The sequence below is a fragment of the Sylvia atricapilla genome, chromosome 1 (assembly GCF_009819655.1).
Source record: "Sylvia atricapilla isolate bSylAtr1 chromosome 1, bSylAtr1.pri, whole genome shotgun sequence".
Taxonomy (NCBI): domain Eukaryota; kingdom Metazoa; phylum Chordata; class Aves; order Passeriformes; family Sylviidae; genus Sylvia; species Sylvia atricapilla.
In genome coordinates, this window is record NC_089140.1 from 63,594,806 (window position 1) to 63,612,768 (window position 17,963).

General features: G+C 48.8%; 1 protein-coding gene across 7 annotated transcripts in view; it reads right to left on the bottom strand.

Moving 5' to 3' along the window:
* Nucleotides 1–290: 290 nt before the first annotated feature.
* ATXN1 (ataxin 1) overlaps nucleotides 291–17,963 on the bottom strand; it is a 362,269-nt gene continuing 344,596 nt past the window's right edge. For all 7 annotated transcript variants that reach the window (XM_066324355.1, XM_066324382.1, XM_066324408.1 and 4 more), the window contains 2 exons: nucleotides 8,221–10,261; nucleotides 291–842 (listed from right to left, as the gene is read on the bottom strand). In XM_066324355.1, coding sequence (XP_066180452.1) covers nucleotides 312–842; nucleotides 8,221–10,101 — 2,412 coding nt within the window. In that variant the 5' untranslated portion in view covers nucleotides 10,102–10,261 and the 3' untranslated portion in view covers nucleotides 291–311. The remainder of the gene's footprint in view (nucleotides 843–8,220; nucleotides 10,262–17,963) is intronic.

A 17,963-nucleotide genomic window follows, 5' to 3' on the forward strand; every position in this document is an offset into this window, starting at 1 on the left:
CAGCTGGACCCTGTCCTATACGAGGTGTTAGAAAACAGGAGCCATGACAACACATTCATTTCCACTAAGGGTGTGTGAAGCAGATACTGCCCCTTCTGTAGCTCTCGATAAACCTAGTCACTGACAAACACTTGTGGAAAAACATATGCACCAGTCTCCTGCATAATACCAGCTGCAACTATAACAACAAGGTTATAACATAAACCTAAAATAAGATGATAACATGTAAATACTGGGTTATTTAGTCTACAGTACAGTAATCTGGATAAAAATGACAAGGGATAGCCTAATTTCCTTTCCCCAAACAACTTTTACTTTCCTACATTGGATCGACCTTCAATGCAAATCTTAACCTCCTGAGGAATAAAAGAAGGCTTGGGAAGAGTCAAAGGTGGCTCCTCTTCTGATTTCTCTAGTTTTCGTGTTTCAGGGGCTGACCACCTCCTCTTCCTTGTTGCTGGGGGCTTGCTGGGTTCTGTTTTGGTGAGCAAAGGTGCTGCAGGCAATCCTATTTTGTCCGGAAACTTCAGTTCACCGTTCTCAGCTAACATCTGTGCGCTTCCCTGATTAATCCCATTTTCCTGCTCCGCATACCTGTGTCTACTTCCAGCTAGACTGTCATTCTTTGAATGCTTCAGCAAGATACTAGCTGAGTCCATGGGCTGGCCCTTTTTAATAGAGCCGTTCTTCAGGTTCTTGAGCGTGAGCGATATGCAGACGTCCCCCACCGAGAGTTTGGAGCATGGCAAATCAAAGAGCTGGCTGGTTCTTTCAGGGCAGCAGGATGACCAGCCTTGTCCAAATACAAAAAAAGGGTATTCTACCAAGACTTCCACGCTGACCTGCAGAAAGAGAGGGAACAACACAGGGAGACAGAGGGAGAGAGAGGGGAGAGCATGAGATCACTCCGTGAGCCCTCACACATGTGCAATGCTTGCCACAGGGGAGAGGAATAAAGCTGGAATTGCAAAGGCGATGTTCAGTTTCTGCAAAATCAGAGTATTGGTCACAAGACTTCACGCCAGCCCTTGTCACCCAGCTGTTCATACTTTCTCTGAGCTCAGTATCTCATAGCACAAACCTCAGCAGGAGTCAAGCTTTACCTTCATCCCACCACTCAGACAGGTGTAAGAGTTAAAACAGCTTTGGTGTCTGGCAAGCTGTTTCCCACCATCCCCTTGTGGTACCTAGGACCTGTAACTCAAATCTAAAGACTCTTTCCAACCAGAGCACGGCTCAAGAGAAGCTCTCAGCTCTGACACGATTACCTAAATGATCACAGGAATGTCATCCTGACCTCTGTCCAAACAAGCATTTGATGAGCAGCATGAAAGGGTGAAGGCGCTCTGATTGCCAGGGGAAGGCCATGAGCACGTACAGAGTTCTAGCCATAGGAGCAGCAAGTGAGAGCCTGCCTTGCCCCAGCAGTCTGTTACCAGTCCAGGTTTTTTTTCCTTCTCACACCTGGTCTTCCACTCTGCTGCAGAGTTTACCTCCTGCACTTCCTCAGGGCCGTGGTCATCCCTCCTCCTCCCTCATGTCTCCTTTCTCCCTGCTTTACCCCACTTTAAAGACACATCTGGTCAGGAATCCTTACCATCTTACAGGGAGCTGCCATAGCCAGAACAGACGAACAACAGGTGTCCCCTGCTCCCTGACCTTGCAAATGCTGGGCCTTGAGGTCCCAACACAATAAAACATCTGATAAAAACATGATAAAATACCCACTTATCTTTGCATGTGGTAGCAGTCCAGCACTCACTGCAGGCTCAAACACTTGATGTGGACTCATGTGATTCTCAGCCCATGGGGCTGATTCCCCCGCTCCCCAGCACACTACAAAGAGAGCAGGAAATTCTGACTAATACTTCTTTAAAACTTGGCACGTGTTTTTAACTGCTGCCTGTCACACCAGTGAGGTCTGTGACAGTAAGAGGCTGGCTTGTGCTGAAGACAGATGCCCACTGCTCTGCTCCCACAGTCCTCATGTCCTCTAGAGTTCTTCCCAGGCACGGGGGGCAGGATCCCACTCTGATGGTGTAACCCTTATTTGGTAGGGGCAAAAGGGTAGGAGATCACCTGAATACGTGTGCTCACCTCATTTCTGAGCCATTCAGCAGACATGGACTATACCAGCTGCCTGGAGAGTCTTCCCTCTCCAGGACCACGGACTCACTCAAAAGGAATACCACAACAGACTTGTGAAACCGCCTCTCACCTCTGGGGACGAGTAACGCTGTCACACCCTGGCTTTGCATCATTAAAAATGTATTCTGACACAGGAGCAGTTTGAGATGCACGCTGCACTCCAGGGTTCTGACACATTTGTTCATAACATTAAGTGTGAACCTTGGGATGAAGTTGCACGGTCTGTCTCACAGAAGAGGCTGGACAGTATGGAAGCACTGCCCCCAGCAGCCCTGCCCCTTCCCTGCTAGCAGTGCCACCCTCACAGCTGCCCTCCCTGCAAGCAGGAGCCCTGGTAGTGCCCCTCACACCCCACCCGCTCCACAGCCCTTCTGGGCAAGAACACTTGCTCAGGAATGTCCGACAGGTCAGAGATGGATGCTCCAGATGATTCCCACTGGATGTTGACAGTGCCACTGACTAAGTGCATGCCATGCACTAGCAGCCAACTGCTGTTTATGAAAGGATTGATTCTGTTGGAAAAAAACTAATTGAGTCTATAAATATATGCTACGTACTTCTGCAACTAGGCCAGTGGATAACACTGCATCCACTATCCTGCCACTCCACCTGCCCAACACAGTAAACCACTGTACAAGGAATTTCAAAAGGGGCAGTTCAGAGGCCTAAGATACTGCATCGATTTTGTCATGCTAAACCTTTTCCAACCAGAACTACTTGCCAAATGTCAAACTACATACACTGCAATAGTGGAAAGGGACCTGACTCAAGCCCTGGTTTAAGGTCTGAACTATGGAGAAAGTGGGGGGAGGTAACTATGAAAGCCCCATCCCTTCATGTTGCTGGATAGAAACACTCCAGCACCAGGATTTGTAGAAATATTTGCTCAGAGCTTGGGATCCTATTCCATACATATGCATCTCAGTTTAACTGGAGTCTAATCAAGAGAAGTACTGAGTATCCAGCATCTCCCATGGACTTACATGGAAACTGCTGTCTGCACAAGAACTGTAGGATGTCTCCAGGCATGGATCATCAGGGACACAGCTTTCTCCTTTATATTTCTGTTTCTTACCTCTTTCTTCTTTCCATCCTACCTGCTGCTTTTTTTTTTTTTTTTTAACTTTTCCATCCTTGTCAAAAGCTATTTGTATCTGTGAGAATCGTACTTGCTTGTGTACACACAAGTTCCTCTTGATGTCAACACACTTCCACCAAACATTATGCTTTTTTTTTTTTTTTTTTTTTTTTTTTTTTTTTTTTTTTTAAATGTAGCATCCAAAACCCTTGTCTGAAGGGTTAATCACTGTAACACATGCCAGAATTGGTGGTGGTGATCAGTAACAACACCGAAGATGGTGGAATGCTGGAATCTCCACGATCTGGTCACATTATGCATGCGCCACTATTGATTTGAAATGGGTTCCCTCATGGATTATCAAGCCCTGTTTCAGCTGTCTGCTTTTGGATTCTGGATTAGCTAAGGAGGGAATTGAGGCAAACATCCTCTAAAAACCACAGTAGTTTAAGACCTTTGAATTGTGAAATTTCAGTAAAAACACCCCCAGAAAAATTTTTTTCTGACCACTGTGTTAAAACACAAACCCTCTTATTTTAAAAGCTTCCCCCCTCTTGCACCCAGTCTTTTACCAAGATTACTATTAGGAGAGAAGGAATTTTGTTCTACCTACTAGTAAGAGGATAAAATATGAAACAAACATGCTGGTTCCTCTCAAAGCTACATTTGTATCTCTATTTGTGAACACTGACTAGTGAAAACACCCAAAACTCTTCATTGCAGCTACTGAAATCTGCAACTTCCTATAACTCTTTGTAATTTTTATTTCTCAGTCGAACTCAGTAGGCATGACAGGCTTAAGACAGCTTGAGAAACCCCAGCTGGAGCTGGAATACAGACACTAGGGGCTGGCAGATCTGATGCCCAGGAAACACCCTTCCCATCATTTAGAAACACAGTAACTTTAGTCTTGGGCCTCGCTGCTACAACCAAAATAACAAGCACTAAAGTAAAAGGTGCCTAATGAAAGTGGTTCATGAGAACAATGTTTTAATAAATGTAAACATACATTTTCCAATTAAGTGTTTTTCCTCCATAATGCTATTAAAATGTGATGAAACTAGGAGTGGCAGGTTGTAAACAAAGAGAAGGAAGCAGTTCTGAAAACAATGTGCAATTAAATGGCAGAGCTCTCCACTGAAGGCCTTGCTGTGGGTGCTGAAAGGCTCCTCAGGCCCAGAAAGCAACTGGGTGGACTGACAGAACAGAAACTCTCCTCCCCACAGAGGGAAGCCTCTGCAGTGCTATGCTCCCACACCACCTCCCTGTGCAGGACTTCAAATGTTCCCCAACACTCCGATGCCTTCACAGGAGTGGATTTCCTGTAAGAGCTTTCTGAGGCTGTAGGCAGCACCTCGTGCCACGGAACCACTCTCCAGAACGTGGTCTGACTGGGCACACCCCCCAGGGCTGCATCTACCCCAGTTCAGTCCACTGTTAATATAGCACAGGCAGGCAGGCTGGAACGCCAGGGGCTGCTGCTCTTCAGTCACGCAATCTCATAATTTCTCAAGAGAAGCCGCCTCTCGTCCAGCAGACCACAGGCTGCTGCCTTTATCACATGAGCTGTGTCATCTGCTGCACTCCCAGAACTCAGAAACGTGAGAACAGACCACAGCCACCCATCACTTGGAGACAAAAGGACTTACTGTCCTGTGACCAGGGGACACAGAGACCACGTGAGGGGAAGGCTGGGAGAGATCTCCATCTGCAGCACTGAACTGAGTCAACATCTCCTTCTGTGTCTGTTACGGTGACAAAGATAATGAAAAGGGGAGCTCAAAGAAAATGTAACCATTTGTGCACGCATTGAAAGGTGTAAGGGGAAAACTGAACTAGATGATGGTCTAAAATCATATGCACTAAACTAAACTAGTTAGAGCTACTAACTGGATGCTCTAATGGGACTTTCCCATCCCCGGTGGTTATGATTCTGGTTTTGTTGTTTTTTTTTTTTTTTTTTTTCTTTTACAAAAAGGGCAATTAAGAACTGCATGTTCATCTTTTCCATTTAATCTATACTTTAGAAATTATTAGGAACTGAAATGTAGCATTTCAGAGAACTTATATTATTGCACAGCCTGTGTGCTTTGACCTTAACATCAAGGAAGGTGAATTATTGGCTTCTGTGTCCTCCTGGCTGGCAGCAAATGGATGGACAGGTAATAATGATGAAATTCTTATTACAAAAATAACATGTTGAATTCCAAAGATATGTAGATCCACAGGTCTTGTCTTCTTGGCACCTTGAACGCAGAGGAGAGGCAGCTGGACTTTAGGTTCTGGCCCAGTTGAAACTTACTTGACTTCTTAATCCAGAGCCAGGATGCTGTGAAATGGAAACCTAGCATCCCTCCAGGGGTAAAGACAGTTAGTTCAGTTAATTCAGTTATTAAGGCCTTCAGGTGCGTTGATTTTTTTCTCTAGGTTCCCATACCTGGAAGAGGGATGGATTTTCCAGGTGATTGGAAGACTGGAAAAGGAGGGAAGACGACCCCTTTCTGCCTGTGTGCTGTGCTGGGTAGGGCCAGCTGTGGGATTACAGTGACATGACACAACAGTAGCGCACGGTGCCTCCCTGTTTACATTACAGTGGTCTGTGCTCAGCTGAAAATAACTTCCTACCTCTGCCCCTCAACTGGTGAGGAAATTAGCTAATGTTTGCACAGAGCCTGAAAATACAGATTCATCAATATTGTAATGACTTCCCAGAGATCTCTGGGAGGAGTAAGTAAGTGAGCCAAAGCTAATGATAACAACACTATTTTTGTACGGCACTTACTGTTTGCAAGTTACCCTCCTTTGGTAGTACCACTCGAAAAGCTCCCTCCTTGCAGAAGCACGCATGCAAGTGAAGCTCCATTGTAATGGAATACTTTGTGGAGCTGCACTACACAGGCAGCTCTATCCCCCCTGCACGCCGGAGTGGAGCTCCATTTCGGCACGGCAGCACCACAGAGCAGCGTGACCAGGTACTGCTCTTCCAACGAGGAGAGCGAGCCTCTTCACACAGGCGATTTTCTAAGGTGTAATTACTGCTGCGCACCTGCAAATAAGGCTGAATACTTCCAGAGCGCCACGGCAGGCTAAGGCTGGGGTCACAGAGACTTCAAGCATGTAGAAATACGCGTTCTCTCCTCTCTCTTTCTCTCCCTCCCGCCCCAAGGCGAAGGAGAACCAGCAGTCGCCCCTGCTATGCAGGGACACAGCTGATCTGGGAAGAGACCCAAGTCCTGGGATCTGCAGGAAACCTAAATTAAACCCCCGTTTCTAATCATATCTCTACGTGACTCGCCCTCCATTCTGGAAGCATCCCCGGTGGGAAACACAGCTGGGGAGTATTTTGGCGGCGATGATGTCAGCCCGCTGCCGATAGGCTTCTCTGTAATGTGACACTGTGCTGGGTGAGACCCGTGTGCCAGGCCCTGGATCTGCACAGCCGCGGACTCGCTCCCCTTCTGCCAGAGGATGGCACTCCACCCTCTGCAAAGGAACAACTCTTCCCAGGACTGCGGCTCCCTGCCTGCCTTGACAGCGCTGTGACCGAGACATGACACAAACGCTACCTGCTCATTTGTACCTCTTCTGCTCTGCAGACATCGATGGCCTGGCTGCGAGCAAGATGTAAATTGCAGAGCGGAGATTGCTAGTTTTGAAATCTCGTTATTCAAGGCACCACAGCAAATTATAGTAACTGGTCCTGGTCCAAGGACAGTTCCTCTAACCATGAAGCCTGAGATCAGCCAAAATACAGTTAAGCAGTGGGGGAAAAAAAATCGAGTCTCTATAACGGAAGCACCAGAAGCTCAACTTCAATCAGCTGTGCGGATGCAGGCACATACATGACCAAAGCCACGCAGGGAATCTGTTTGACTTGAGGAGGAGGACATGCCCCATGTACTGATTTACCATGTATGTGCACTTGGGGAAGGACAGGCCACAGGCTGCTGAGACTGTAAGAAATTTTCTGTGTGACCTGCTCCTCGGTACCATCACCATCTGCTTTTCTCCCCCAAACCATCAGCCTGAGGTGTGTTACTACTTGTGTCCGTGTCCAGTTCCTACCATTCTCCCTCTCTCTCATTCTGCTTTTCCAGCGCTGAGGCTGCAGCATCAGAGGTGCAGATGGTGGAGTTCACAGCACTCGCACCAAAACAAAAAGATTTGCGACAGGATTATCTAAACTGAGTACCTCCAGGAAGCCAAACATTCCGCAGTACATCTTTCCTTTTCAGCATCAACCAATAGAATCTAAATTGCTCAGAAAATGCACATCATCGGGATAATGCGTTAAAATTAATATGCACTCGTTCTCAACCTAAAACCACCTCTGGAAAGTTACAGAGGTTTTTTCTGCTTTGCCAACAGAGAAACAAAGGTCAGAAGCATAGCCTGCCCAAACACCTAGATGGTTTTTCCTTCCAGATTGCACTTGACCACAAATTTTACATGAGCCATGCAATGTTAAAACTACCTTCAAGCAAAGCCTCAGTAAAACTCTGTTAGGTGCATTTCAGTAACTTATGCGCACAAGAACCATTCCCAGGCAGCTCCAAGTTTTCAATCCAATGGAAATTCACTGTCTTGCACCTTAACTATCTCTTTAGGATAGGTTTTGATCTGATTCTATAATGACCGTTCTGGTGTGAATTGTAAAAATCACCTATCAAAATGACAAATGTAACCTTTCATACTCCTTACATTATCTGGTATTTTAATCAAAACCCATGAAAATCATGTAAGTCTTCCTGTGAGTTCTCCAGCTATAAAAGAAACCCATTTTATATCCAAGAGTCTACATTTATCACCAGTGCGACCTGATGGCTCCCTCAGCACAGTGAGGGGGATGATTTTTGGTCTACAGTTGGAATCACAGATGGATGAAGAACCAAGCCCGAGTGGATCCAAAGCAAGTGAGCTGTGATGCGGCCTGTGATGTGGCCACAACACACATCCCAGTCCAACCCCCCCAGCCCAAAACACGCTGCCATTACCTGTGCTCGATGCTCCCCCACCGCAAACTGTATGACGGCGATGCCCGGGCTATGGCTGTCTTCGATCCTCTCCACAGTGCTGGAGTCTATTTTCAGGTCGTTGCTAATTTCCGCGCTCTGTATGAAGTCTTCTGTTTTCAAGTCCTCTACTTTCTTCAGCTCCCCGTTGGCCAGCTGGATGATCGACCCCTTCATGAAGTAAGGGGGCAGCGTGGGGGGCGCGGCAGCAGGGGAGGCAATGGACTGCACCACAGGCAGGTGGATCTGCGCCTGCACCATGGTGGCCTGGTAGGCAGGCTGGGTGGTGAGGGGCTCCGCGCTGAAGTTCTCGCTCTTGGGGACGGCGGTGGTGACGAACGTGTGAGGCACTGCTGCAAACTGAGGAGACGACGTGACGATCGCAGGCGTGACTCCCGACGGCTCGACGTCCGCGCTGCCAACCGGGATCAGCAGGGACTGGGTGCCCGGGATCACCAGGTGCTGCGGCAGGCTGCTGGGGTAGCCGATGGCTTGCTGCTGGCCACTCAGGTAGCCGATCACCGGCGGCTGGGTCCCGGTGTAGAAAGCTGTCGCCGGCAGCCCCACGGGGAGTTGCTCGGAGGCGCTGTGGGTGGTCTGAATGACAGTGTGAGGGGACAGCGTGGCCACCGCCTTCACCCCCTCGTGGCCCAGAGCCTGCTGCGGAGACAAGGCATAGGACCGGTGGGTTGGCTTTCCTAAGTGCAAACTTCCCTTGTCGTTGAGGGCTGAAGGAGAGGTCTCACGGTTGGCGGCCTGCTGCACCTCCATGTCTGCCGTGGGCGTGCTGCTGTTGGGGACCACCATGACAGAGGCTCGGACACCTGAGGAATCCCGCACGCCGTACTCGGCGGGGCTCGAGTGCACCACCACGTGCCTGGTCTCATAATGATGGGGAGCTGGTTTATTGCCTGCTTTGACTAGACCCATCTCGGCGGAAGGCGAAATGCCGTACCTCCGGCTCTTCTCTATCTCGCCATTCAGTACCTCCTTGGCCTGCATCGCCTGCAGCCGGCTGCTCTCGGGTTTCTTGGGGGGATCCCTGGTGACAAAGTGGCCCCCCGAGTCAGTGTACTGCACCACCACTTGGGAGGAAGGGCCGAGGGTGAGCGTGTGTGGGATCACTGTCTGATGTGGGTGCAGGGGGACTGGGATGGTTGGAGGAGAGACATTTCTGACAGTGCTCTGGGAAGAGCTGGAAATGTGGACGTACTGGTTCTGCTGGGCGGGCGGAGGAGACCCAGCAGCAATCAGTCCAGGCGTCCTGACCAGGTGCGGCTCAACTTTGTGCCCCTGCTGGCTTAAGCCGCTCATGCTGGCCAGCAAAGTGGAATAAGCCTCCAGCTGGGAGCGCTGGGATGGAGTGGTCGCGACGGCCGTGGCCGCCGCCACGGCACCGGTCGCAGAATTGGCCGTTGGGGAAATCAGCTGTGAGGGAATGAATCCGGTGTACGACCCGCTGTACTGGGGCCCGACGAACTGGAAGGTGTGCTGCAGGTGAGTGTACTGCACGGGGGAAACGGGGGTCCCTGACTGGGAGAGGGCGGGCGAGTACACCGTGGGAAGAGTGGTAGAGGCTGGAACGGACCTGGGCGCACTCGGCGGGGAATAGTCCAGCCCTGCAGACAGTGACTTGTGCAAACCCTGCTGCAAGCCTGCCTCCACCGAGGAGGTGCCGCCGGGCCGGTGCCGGCCCCCCAGGCCGCCCTGGCCACTGGGTGTGCTGGGGAGCCATGCCAGGTTATCTGCACGGTGGTTTTCGTTTGGCAGGACCGGCTTCACCTCCGAAGGCAGGCTGGTGGCAGGGATTTCTCGCTTCTTAGGTGGCAGGCATTCATTGCTCCGCTCTTGGTTGGATTTCATCTTTCGCCGTCCCCCCTCCACTGTGCTTGCTTCACTGTCTGGCTGGCTCTGATTTCAGTCTGATAAATGGAAAGTCACATTTGATTTCTGCAGGGGATCCAGTGACTTCATGAGGAATCATCTCCCTGTGAGCACGATCCTCCGACAGCTCCTCTGGATTCTGAAACGGAAGGGTGGGCAAGGGAGACAGGAGTCGTATCATCAGCAGCGAGAAATGAAAACAAACAAGCAGACATCCCAAATCAGCAAACAGGAAAAAGACCTCTGGGGAAAAAAAAAAACAATGGTCAGCCATTGCCACTCACATTAAAGAGCAGTTGACAGCTAGCTATGCTGTAAACAGCAGAAAAATCCTGGGCATGTCTGCTAATCCATCAGGAGAACATTTAAAAATGTAGGCATATCAGAAACAACCCGGAACATTTAACAGCAGGCATTTATTTCCCAAGGCCCATTCTCCTTCCTCTACAAAAACCTTCCATGTCTCTACGGTGCCTGCTTTGTTCTTCCAGCCTCTTCTTCCCCTGCAATGATGACACTGCCTTCACCCTAACGTGCCCTAAAAAAGCATGGGAGTGAGCACAGCAGGGAGCCCTGAGGCACAGGCACACACAAAATATCGTTAGCAACAAGTCGCCTTGAGTGATGCAGAGGCGGGTCTCTCCTAAACCCCTGAACCCCAGAGACACCAGCAGGGTGACTTCACGTGACACCACGCAGGGCTGTGGAGGCAGCAGCTGCCTCCTGTCCCCACACCACAGCTCATTACAGGGACACGTGTGCTCCATCTCCCAGTCTGGCAATGAACCTCAGCCGCACGATCTATTTACAGCAGCAGCCCAGAGCCAGGGATGGATCTGAGCCAGGTTTTTGATGTCTGGTGGGGTTTTTTTGACCCAGTGCTTTGAACTCCCTCTGCTACTGATGCCTCACATTCAGGGGTCCAGGCAGGGCTCTGGTGGGAGGAGGTCCCTGCCATGTGCAGGTAGGCCAGAGCCAGGTGCTGGCACCATATCCATCTCTGGCAGGATCCAACCCCACTGTCTCTTAACCACTGCTGCACCACAGAGCCTGCAGGTACCACGCTCATGGCCATGGCCACAGGTCCAAACACCGAGCAAACCACTCAGCCTTGGGATGCCTGCCCAGAACTGCTCAGAAAAGCTTGTTTGAGCTTCCTGATCCGAATCATGAGCCCCCACCACTGTAAAAACTCACAGTTTTACATTGGGCTGATTTTGCTATTGGAGTGAGTAAGTTGCTTTCTCTGCATCACCTATTTCATCCAAAGGCAACAAAGCCTTCTTAATTCTTTTATTACCTGCTAAAGAAAATACTGTAACTGAAACACATTTAGTCTCTTCCTGAAACCTGCCTTACATCGCCTAATCAGCCTTTGTGGAGAGTGAAACTTTTCCTCAGCCCCTGCCCAGCCACCACCTGTCATCTGCATTTCTGGCTGTTTTGAAAGTTGTGGAGGAAGGGGTGATGAGAAACCCTGCCCCTCACATGAGCAGCAGCTCAACAAGAAACACATGCATTGCATGTAAGAAGAATAGAGAGAAAGAATTAAGAGCGGACGTGAAAGAAGATGGAAATAGGATACAGCCCACTTTAAAGGGAATACTGAGCAGCAGTAATGATACTTATCTTATGGCAAGTAATATTCCTTTGGGGGATTTCTTTCCCTGCTGCCTCACTTCTAATGAACAATAAGCCTGATGTTTATATGTGTATGAAGTACTTTGAAGACACACTAGACTCAGATTAAACCTATCTTTAAAAGCACTCTTTACGTTTATGGTCCTCCAAGCTGTTGTAAGCCTGCAGGAAAAGTCCAAACCTTCTAATGGTTTGATACAATCAGTCTAAAGTTAATTATTCCATTCTTTAAATATTGATAAACAGTAATGAAACACCAATAGCTAGAGCTGGGGGAGGAGGGTAAAGCACTGTTTCAGGGTAGATTCCCTGGCTTTGAGGAGATAGGGAAGATGAAAGAACTCAGGGCAGTTTGAGATGTGCAAGGCTGGTGACACCCAGAGCACAGCAGCCCCGGCACTATCCTGACCTGCCCTGGTCTGTCAGCGCCATCACCTCGGCACCGTGACTGTGGCGACGAGGGCAGCCAGGAGACAGGGTCCCTGCTGGATCAGCACGGGCCTTCCCCTCCTCCTAACAGTTGCTCAGCGTGTCTTGGCAACAGCTAAAATTATTATATTACACATGACTTACAGATTTTTCTTTTTAAGTTCGACTAAAAATAAAACTGCCGAGCTCACATTTGCGCAGTCATCCTTGGTTAACTTTAGCTCCCTGTAGCCTTCTGCCCCAGGCAGTCGGCTTGGGAAGGTAAGTCAGCAGATCCTGGCCCAGGCAGCTGCCCAGCAGGGACATCCTCAGCATGGGGTGCTTATCAGGCTCCCCTTGCCACACGGAGCTTGTGCTGGGCTTGGACCATCATCCAATCTCTTCAGGAACACAAGCTGCAAATCCGGAATTTAAATACATTCCCATGGGGAAAAGCTGGGAGCAGAGGCAGAGGGCTGGCTTCTCTGCCTGCAACAGAGCAGGGAGCTTGTACATGGGACTGAACAGGGACAGGCTCTTTTGTTGTGATGGGTAAACCAGGATCCCCAAAACCAGTGGTTCCAAAAGTTCAAGGCATCTGGGTTCAGCTTCTCTGCATCAAAAGTAGTACTATGAAGCTCTGTGAAATGCAGTTTCATTATGCAGGAGCTGAAGCAAAGATTTTATTCTGCTAAATAGCACTGAACCGCTGAGGTTTGGGTGGCTTCCAATGTCAAAGCTAACATCCTTCAAAAATACCAAATACTAACTCTTTTGGGTCATGCATTTTGGTTTTCTGGTGTAAATCTTTCAGATAGCTGACTTCATCTTTGCCGGTAACAAAAGGGCTGCCCAAAATCTCCTGGAGAATGCAGGAGGAGGAATTAATAAATTCAATGGATACAAGGGATGAGACAGCCATAGAGCACTGAATACTGCCCCACTTTTCCAAGCCCAAGCACTTCACAGTGAGACTTTGAACTCTTAACAGACATAGAATTGGGTTTGCAAAAAATGCAAATACGCAGCATAAAACAGCTTACTTCTACCTCAAGACCTAAAAGTAAAACAGTAACTTTTCAGCATAATTCAAGTTCCGACAACAGTAAAGATAAGACAGGACTGATTTTGCTTGGGAAGCAAAATGAAAGGGAGATAACCCAAACAAGAGTGTCTCAAAGGCAAGACGTACAAGACCTGGTTAAATAGTTTATTGCTGGCTGTCCTAGAAAAGTGAACACCTGCTTTCTGTGGCATGCCACAGGGTTTGTTATTTGGGTTCGTTGTTGTGGTGGGGTTTTTTGTTTGTTTGTGGGTTTTTGTGGGGGTTTTTGTTTGTTTGGTTGGTTTTTTTTGCGGGTTTTTGTTTTGTTTTGTTTTGTTTTTTGTTTTTTTTTTCAAGACATTTTTCTGACTTTGGAGCTTTCCTTTCTCTTTAACTTTAGAGCTGTCAATCACAATTTGTAAGATATGCAAATGAATAGGAAACACCAGGTGATTTTTTGCTCCTGTGTGTGTCACAAGTGCGTGCGTGCGTGCAGGCATGTGTAATTATGGCTGGGAAGGTAAAAGGGACAAAGAGATCAGGGCGAGCAGCTGGACTTTGGTATCTCTGGCAGGGAGTACACATGGAACATTGCTAAACTGTCTGGACAGCCAGTGTCCGCTGGCAGTCTGCCCACACACAAATTCCTGGAAAGGCTTAAGGCAGAAAAAAATTCACTTGGAGGAGTCACCATCTGGGCTTGCTCTGGTCCCAGAGGGATTGCTCACTGGAGCTCGGGATGTGCATTCTCATGCAAAACTCCAGCATCTCTTTGCAAGGCACTTTAAATCTGTGTTTCCCAAAACAGCATTTTTCTACTTATTTCATCTAATGAATTTAAAGCACAGGAGAGGATATTTGGGTTATAGCTTCAGATGCTGACCTCCTTTATTTATCTAGAGCTCACTGCAGCAAAGGTGAAACCAGCAACGCAAGTGTCCAAACACAGCGACATGCTGTATCCCACCACCCAGGACTGACTCTTGGGGTGCAGGAAGAACCACACACCACAGCAGCACCTGGCTATGTAAACGCTGGGACTTTCACTGCCTTGAGAAATCAAGCACTTTCTTTGTTCCATGGCGCAGCTAACATACTTTTTTGGGTCTCTAAACATCCGTCAAAAATCTGGTCCCACATCCACATCTGGTTCCCTGACCTCTCTGCAGTTGCCAGCAAGCTCGCACCATCATGTGCCACCAGGAGGAAGGAGTGGTGCAAGAAGGAAACACCCAGGGGGGCAGTTGTCCGCTTCCAGCTTCAGGGGTATTCAGTTAAACCAATCACTTACTGTCAAAAGGCTTCTTCGATGGCAAATCCTAAAAAACACACACAGTGCTATGATTTTTCAACTTCCACTTTCCAGCGCCAGATATGACCAGCAAACTCTGGCATTCGTTGGTGCACCAGAAAAACTGTGTCTCTGCTCCATCAGACACCCTTGCCCTGCCCGGCACGCAGATGTTAAGGCAACACTCGCGGAGCCGAGCCCGATACGCGGCTCTTTATGTCTGGGGTGTTACCGGGCAGATGCAGCAGCGCAGCCTGGTGCGCCCGCCTCAAACCAGCCGCCCATCCTATCACAAGTGAGTAATTTCGGCAGCGCTGGAAATGAGTGAGAAGGGAGGCACTTCCCTCCCGGGAGGCTGGCATCTCGCAGGATCAGATTCAGAGAGACGAAAAGGCAGACACACTGCAGAGGGCTCCGCAGCTGCATTCTGGCTCTCAGATCTGTACGCCGGCTTTCTCCCCCCAGCTCTACAGCCTGCCCGCTGCCAGCTACATATTCATGGTTGTAACTGCTACAGATTCCATTCGCCCTGCCATGTGCAGCTCAGCGCACGCCAACAATAGCTATAGGAGTTTATTGTCCAACCCGACCAATTTCACAGCTCCCTGGCAGAATTCCCGGGAGGGCCAACTGCAGAGATCCATTAATAAGGAACATGAAAACCTCTAATAAAATTTGAAATTCTCCTCCCAAACGGAAAGGACTCCTGATCAACACCCCATCCGCAAAGACAGATTGTCCAGTGCGGTGTTAGTTCTTATTACACTTCTGGGAATCTGCCACAGCAAATTGCTACAGGTTTCGGGCACAGTGAGCAGCTGTTCTGCACGTCCCTCCTGTCCCCAGTCAGATCAGATAGACTCCACATAAAAACAAAAAGCAAGTGATATGAACAAACCTCAGCGAGCACATCACCAGATGTGAGATGCCCAAAGGCTCAACATCCCCATGAATTTCATCGAAGTATGTAGGTACCAGAGTTGAGAGAGGAAGGCTTAGGAGGAAAAAACACTGTAAGATGTATTCCCGAAAGGACTGACAGATGATGGAGTCCCAGGACAGCCATTCATGAGCACAGGTGATACAAATGGATTATTAGAAAGTCACGCCACTGATTACCTGTCTGTTTCTGCTACTTATCCTGAATTCTGAGGATAAGGAGAGATGTGCATGTCCTAAGCAGGGCACATGCCACCTGAGCTACTCTGGTTAGATTGTGCTTAGTTAATAACACATAGTTATTATGCCTGGTAGGTGCTGGTGGACTGCACAGGAACCTGGTGCTAGAATTATCTTTGGTTTTGGTTAAGCGAACTACTGAATGAAGAAGTGGAATTAACTTTCAGAAGTTTGCAGGTTTCTGCCAACAGACCATCTGGGTGCCATCACTTCATTCTACAGCAGGGGTGATGCCCTTATTTTCAGCATCTGTAGAAGTCACTCCATGTGCAGCAGATCTTTCTGTCCTTTCTGTGCACACGCACAGTGGTGCAGCTACACGTAAGCCTTGCAGGACTGTGAGTACCACAGGTGGTTTAAACGGATTCACAGCTGCCTACATCCTTTGTTTACACAGAAAAAAGCTCTCAGCAAAGGTGATCCTCCTCTTCAGCATGGTTTGCAGAGAGGTGGTACCAGAGCATGCAGCACAAGACACCAGGGAGGCTGAAAGCAAGGAAGCATTTCCTCCAAGAGCCGCAGGCTGACCCCCTGTCAGGGATCACATTGGAGGGTTGGCTGTGCTGGCCATCCTGCCATCCTCCCAGCCCACCCCACGGCAGCATCCTCGCTCCCTGGCACAGAAACCCCCCACCTTGCAGTGCTAGACCTGGGCTCTCAGATGTCAAGAGTCAGGGCCAGCTTCTTGCCTCTGAAACACACAATACTGGTTCACCAAAAAAAGATTAATTAAAATCATAAAAGTGAAGGGTATTATTATTATTATTATTATTATTATTATTATTATTATTATTATTATTACCTCTTTTAACTTGCCCTTCTGCTGGGTGAGGCCTTTCAGTCTCAGGGTCTCTAGCTTTTTCCTGCAGCCCACAAGATCAGAAACTTACTAGTTTAGCTAAAAGTGGAATTTCCCATCTCATCATTTGACACCAGGAACCGGAGTTTTGTGAAATAGCATCAGATATCCATAGATAAAAAGGCATGAGCTGACAGTGGTGATTACAGTGAGGTTTTTTTGAGGGTGAAATGCTGGACTCCAGAGCCTTCTGCCTCGATGGGGGAAGGGAAAGGATGTAACTGCAAAGTGAGGGTCTGAGCCCTGGAGCAAAGCCATTTGAGTGTGCACAGCCTGATGTGCAGCTTTCTCTCTCAGCTGCACGGCAGAAAGTGCACCTCAGCTGACCCTACAAGGAGCAGCTCCATCTGCAGCCACAAAGGAAAGTTCCTGGGCCGCTCAGGCCTTGAGGTCTCAGCTCAGGCTGCCTGCCAGCTGCACAGTCCCACATGGCTGGAGCTCATTCCAGCAGTCCCACAGTCCCACATGGCTGAAACTCATCCCAGCAGCTTGATGATTTACCACCATGCTGCACTGAAGCCTTCACAGCCTGACAGAGGCCGGCCAAACCCCTCCAAAGCCCTGCTCCCCAAGCCTCGGAGCTCCACCAACCCAAGATGCTCGGGAAGTCAGCATTCCACCAGACACATACCCAGAGCCTGCGGCGGCAGTACGGAAGCCATGGAGCAAACACACAGAAATGCGAGTGCTCCTTCAACCCCACCGACACCAGGACAGGAAGGGGGATCACACCTATGCGGCTCCACAAGTGGCCAGTACAGCATCCAACCTTTTATCTCCTGCTTTGCAGAGACTGCTGCCAGAGCAGGACATCTGACAGTGCTCAGTGACACCCTTTACTGTCACACCCATCCCCTAGAGTGCTTCTGCAGCTTAAATGAGTGAATAGAGTTCATTTATAAACAAGTCTAATACAGAAATTACTTTGTTGATATTTTTCATTTATCTAAAATGTGCCTACAATGTGGCTACAATGGGAGCTGCCTACACAATTTTCCATTGAAAATTTCACATGAGTGACTATAAACGTAGCAACACCCACTCGCCACTCATTTTAACTTGTGACAGAAACTGTCATGCCTGTATGAACACATTTGTACTGCAGATATGTCACACAGGTCTCCTTCCATGTGTCTGAAAATGCTCACTAACATTCTCTCCACCTTCTGCAAAACAAATTAAGAGAGACGCCTGGCTTCGCTGCCAGGAGACTTGAATAAGACCCCCACGAAAAATTACACAAACCGGGGGCGTTTCACCCCTTTGAAGATCCAGCCAGAAACACCAGCAAGCAGCAGCCAACTCAGAGCAGCCATTTTACAGATAAGCACAGGCGCTCACTGGGAGGAGTGTGCCCTTAAGCCTGGCTGATAAGGGGACAGTGTGAGAGCATGGCCTTAGGGGAAGAGTTGGAAAGG